This window comes from Brassica rapa, unplaced genomic scaffold, assembly GCF_000309985.2.
Source record: "Brassica rapa cultivar Chiifu-401-42 unplaced genomic scaffold, CAAS_Brap_v3.01 Scaffold0110, whole genome shotgun sequence".
In the NCBI taxonomy this organism is placed as follows: Eukaryota; Viridiplantae; Streptophyta; class Magnoliopsida; order Brassicales; family Brassicaceae; genus Brassica; species Brassica rapa.
This window is the reverse complement of record NW_022610054.1, coordinates 19,286-24,790: the sequence shown is the minus strand read 5'-3', so window position 1 is coordinate 24,790 and position 5,505 is coordinate 19,286. Positions and strand designations below refer to the sequence as shown.

Sequence of the window (5,505 nt, the reverse complement as noted above, 5' to 3'; positions counted from 1 at the left end):
AAACTCCTTGATGCTGGAGTTATTTACCCTATTTCGGATAGCAAATGGGTAAGCCCCGTACATGTTGTACCCAAAAAGGGAGGTATCACTATAGTGAAGAATGAAAAGGACGAACTCATTCCGACTCGTACCGTTACTGGTCATCGGATGTTTATTGATTATAGGAAATTGAATGCCGCTACTGGGAAAGACCATTTTCCCCTTCCCTTTATTGATCAAATGCTGGAGAGATTAGCTAATCACCAGTATTACTGCTTTCTTGATGGATATTCCAGATTTTTCCAAATTCCTATACACCCGGATGATCAAGAAAAGACAACGTTTACATGCCCCTATGGAACTTTCGCATATCGCAGAATGCCATTTGGTCTTTGTAACGCCCCCGCCACTTTCCAACGTTGCATGATGTTGATCTTTACGGATATGATCGAGGACTTCATGGAAGTATTCATGGATGACTTTTCAGTCTACGGATCAGATTTTAAGAGTTGCCTCGATAATTTATGCAAAGTATTGGAAAGATGCGAAGAAAAGAACCTTGTCCTAAATTGGGAAAAATGCCATTTCATGGTTAACGATGGAATAGTGTTAGGACATAAGGTTTCCGCTGCTGGTATAGAGGTAGATAGAGCTAAGATTGAAGTAATGACCAGTTTACCTCCACCCAAAACTGTTAAAGACGTGTGAAGTTTTCTCGGACACGCCGGATTTTACAAGAGATTTATACTGGACTTCAGCAAAATCGCTAGACCTCTAAATAACCTGTTATGCAAGGATATTAAATTTGATTTAACCCCCGAATGCATGAAAGCTTTTGAAGATTTAAAGAAATCCCTTATCACTGCCCCCGTCGTACAAGCCCCCGACTGAAATCTTCCTTTCGAAATCATGTGCGATGCGAGTGATTTCTCAATTGGAGCAGTTTTAGGCCAAAGGAAAGATAAAAAGCTACACACCATTTACTACGCCAGACGCACACTTGATGAAGCGCAACGGAATTACGCAACAACAGAAAAGGATCTATTAGCTGTAGTTTACGCTTTTGAAAAATTTCGTCAATACTTGATTGGCTCACGAGTGATAGTTCACACTGATCACGCTGCCATCAAATATTTAATGCAAAAGAAAGATGCTAAACCTCAATTCATACGCTGGATTCTACTACTCCAAGAGTTTGACATTGAGATTAAGGATAAGAGAGGAGTAGATAATGGAGTCGCTCACTACAAGAAAATGAGTGTATTGTTACGAAATGTTTTGTCACAATAAAAAATATTTCGTCACAATATTGACATTGTGACGTATTTGTAACTGTTTGCAAACGGTTGCAATACAATCGTCACAAATTTTTTTTGGTATCAAAAACGTAACAATTTTGCAACGTATTGAGACCGTAACAAGTCCGACACAAGTCGTGACGATATATGTAAGTGACAAAACAGCCACAATTAGCAACTAATAATCATGTCACAAAACCGTCATTTTTCGCGACCATTACACCGTCTCATTTTCGTAACTCGATGTGACGAAACATTGGTCTCCAATCGTCACAACTAAGGACTAATACGTAGTCACTAAACAGTCTAATTTCGCTACTAATTTGCAGTCACAGAAATGTTATGTATTGTCACTGAAAATGAGTAACAGTTCCGTCACAACTGAGGACCGATACGTAGTCACTAAACAGTCTAGTTTTGTCATTCAAATTGTCAGGAATTTTGTCACAAATCAGTCTTAATTAGATACTTATATTTTGTCACGTATCCGTCACAATTCTTCACTAAAAAAACATCACAAATCCATCTTAATTAGCTACTAATTTAGATGTAAAAGTTGTAGTGATTACTTTTATTAAATTGGTAACAATTTTACGGAATTATATTTATATCTATATATTTTTTATTTTTATAAATATTCTATAAATATTAGCTATATTAAACGTACTTTTGATAACTATTTTTCCAAAAAAAAATCTGATAAAGACAAATTATTGAAAATAAAAATTCCATAACATTAAAAAATTATAAATATAGTTTAAACTTGAACAAAAATTTAAATGAAAAAAATCATAGCAAGTGAATAAAGCAACTAAAAACCAATAAAATAACACCAAAAACCAAAACCAGAAATAACACCATAAGCCACACTAGTTTGTGTTGAAGCAGAAAGCCTCCACAGCTTCAATTCGTTTCTTAAGGTCTTCATACTCATCATGACTCTTTTGCAATTCAGCTTCAAGCTCACCCACTCGATGAGTTATTGTTCCCACATCTGCACTACCTAGTGGAGAACCCGTCGAAGACTCTAAAGGCATTAAAACACCTCTTTGGAGTGACCCAAGTCCAAATACACGACCTTGTTTTGATGTTCCAACAATCTACAAAAAAGTCATGTTTACATAAAAGCAATAAAACAAAATGTTTAGAACTAAAAAACTAAAATATGTATTCTGTTTTGGTCGAAAACTAAAATACCATGTATAAAACTCAGAATTTAGGGCAAACAAATTCAAAGTGAAATAAAAGTTTAAGCTCTTACCTTAGAATAGATTTCATTTTTCTCTTCAAGGGTGAGATTGTCTATTGTCAAATCCTCTCCACTAGAATTTTCCATTTCAGACAAGCGTTCTTGAACACATTCATCAAATTTCTCAGCAATTAGCCGAGCTCTTTCATCAACATAAGTTCCATCAGATTTCTGGTGTGTTTTTTTCAGCACAGCAATGAAAGAAGAGTCTTCATTGTTTGCCTCCTACAACATAACATCAAACAAAGTAAGGTAAACTACCAAGTTTTTAAAAATGAAATATAAATGTTTTTAAAAGTAAAAGATGCATAAATATTACCAAAACATCCTGAACTTTGGCATAAGAACGTGAGCCTGCTCTGTGTCGGTGTACACCTAAACCATCACGTCTAGATAGACGAGAAGCGCGAGCTTTCTCACTTTTATCTTTGGCCTTTGATGTTCTCCAATACTCAGACATTACCCTCCAGTAATCAGACAAAATCCAATCAGGTTTTTCTCCATTTGACTTTGCGAGACTAACCATTCCTTTGAGACGGGTAGCGGCAAGTTGATCAAAGTTTTCTTTAACAAGATTTCCAATTGAGGCATCCCACTCAAATTTAGTCTACAAATTATATGATATCAAATGGATAAGTATATAAACGTTATATATATATGATATCATTTAACATATGTAAAAACAAAAATACATCAGATTTATATACCATTCAAACTCACCTGAAAGGTTGAAAACCATGCATCTTTATAAAACGGTGGTACTTTTTTCCAGCTATACCATGGTCCTCTAAAACAACCTTCAATGATCTTTCGAACACAAGTTGATACTTCAGTGTTGTTTTTGAACCTGTTGTATATGAAACAAAATTATTTACTTATATTATTTACCTATAAACTGTTACTTACGAAAGTGTATTAAAGAGGAAGAGCATACCATTTAGCTCCATTTTGTCTAGCTGGGTGGAGTACACGAACATCACGTTGTACAGGAACATGTGCAACTTCTTCCCTATTCTCAACTGGTTCATGGTTTGCAACATGTCTTTGGGCACCAGCAGCTTGAGAACCAGAGGGTTGGGTAGTTGGTCCTGTCCCATAAGAACGCCCGCCTGATGTCATTGGTGGTCGAGTCATCTACAATGGGAAAACATAAAATGATCAGTTCATGTATTGAAGGTTTACAGTTACCAAGGATGCTCAGTATACATATCGTATTAGTATCTAAATGATAAGAATACAAAACCAACTTCTCTTTTCAATAGTTAATAAAAGATCGAAAGTGCTTCTGACCTTGAATAAAATATAATTGTATTATAGAATCTATTAAATTTATCTAAGAGCACAGTTCTAAAGAACTTTAAATAATTAAATCCAAAGATTGTACTATTGTTTAAAGAATTGGTGAGCACACGATTCAAAGCAAACATTGATAACGAGTTCTAATCTTTCAACCTATACGAGTTAGATGATATATTACAAACAAGAAACCCATAAACAATAAGAATTAACGGTGAGGGAAAAAAACCTTGGAACACCACTAGAGAGGATTTTTGTGAGAGAGTAGTTTAGTGCTATAATTATGACGGCTAGTTGTGAGGTTACTTATATATTAAGGAGAACCGTAGGGTTTTTGACGTCTTAATAGAATATTTAATCAATAAATAAGCATAATTTTTTAATGGGGATTTTGGCAAATTTTTATGGCGGTATCTTATAATTTCAGAATGCCGCTTCTAATGATCGAAAGTTCCAAAATTAACTTCTGTATGTAGATTTGTAATAAATAAGTAACTTATTGTATTCAAAAATAAACTAAAAATCAACATAAAATGCAAAAAAAAAATTAATCAAATTCTTCATCACTTATTTCGATATCAGGATTTCCATCTTCAGCGTCTGAACCAAGTTCTTCTTCCTCTTCCATATAATCAAGATCTTCTGCTTGACCATGTACATGTGCTAGTGTCTCAACGTGCAGTGGATCAACACAAACAATTGGATCAACATTTTCATATTGCATTGCAGTAAAATCCAAATTTTTGCTGACCAGTACTTTTCCCCTTGGTTGTATCATGATTGCTGCTTTCCAGTTTTGATCCTTTTTCTGTTTTATCCGTGGATATGGAACATAACATACCTGATCTGCTTGTGAAGCCAAAATAAAGGGGTCATATTTACCATGACGTCTGCTGACATTAACATCGATAATCCCTGACTTGTTTATGCGTATGCCTCTCTCAGTGATCGAATCATACCAATCACATTTGAAAAGTACAACTTTAAGATGTACTGGTCCTGGGTAGTGAAGCTCAAAAATTTCTCTTAGTACTCCATAGAAATCAGGCTCTTCGCTTGAGCCACAAGATGTTACGCCCTTAACACAAACTCCATAATTTGCACTAGTTTTATCTTTTCCATAGTCGTATGTCTGAAATATATATCCCCGACAAAAATACATTGGCCAAGAGATAACCTTTATCATTGGACCATGTACGAGTGTCTGCAACCATTTTGGATATAAATTATCCTTTGAAGTATCTTCCACCTGATTTGTATCAACATAAATATTTAGTTTAAAATAAATTAATAAACTAAGTATCTATCAGAAATAATAAGAAAACTTTACATGTTTTTGTAGCCAGATTGAAAATCTCTGCTCTTTAAGCGTGATTAGATTGTCTCCAGTTATCCCAGGGTAAGAAACATTCATACTCTCATCAAACAACCTATATAAAAAATCCCACCGTGAACAATGACGAATGCTTATATATTCAGTATATGAAAATCAATTGATGTGCCTTTATTTTGTGTACCTTTCAAATGGCCCTAGCTCCTCACAATTAAGCAGAACATATGTATGTGCGATGTGGTGGTCTTTATCTTGAAGCCACAACTCTTTTTCTCTACCGCTGCCCCTCCCTGGTTGAGAAAAAATGTCTGGTATATCACTACACTGATCATCATGATTTCCTCCATCAT

General features: G+C 34.9%; 1 protein-coding gene across 1 annotated transcript; it reads right to left on the bottom strand.

Moving 5' to 3' along the window:
* Nucleotides 1–262: 262 nt before the first annotated feature.
* Nucleotides 263–4,119, bottom strand: LOC117129744. The gene is made up of 6 exons (XM_033283017.1): nucleotides 4,052–4,119; nucleotides 3,461–3,660; nucleotides 3,247–3,373; nucleotides 2,846–3,133; nucleotides 2,539–2,751; nucleotides 263–2,377 (listed from the first exon to the last, which is right to left on the bottom strand). Exons 2-6 carry the CDS (start codon nucleotides 3,658–3,660, stop codon nucleotides 2,147–2,149), a joined length of 1,059 nt encoding a protein of 352 aa, XP_033138908.1. The 5' UTR covers nucleotides 4,052–4,119; the 3' UTR covers nucleotides 263–2,146.
* Between the last annotated feature and the right edge of the window lie 1,386 nt (nucleotides 4,120–5,505).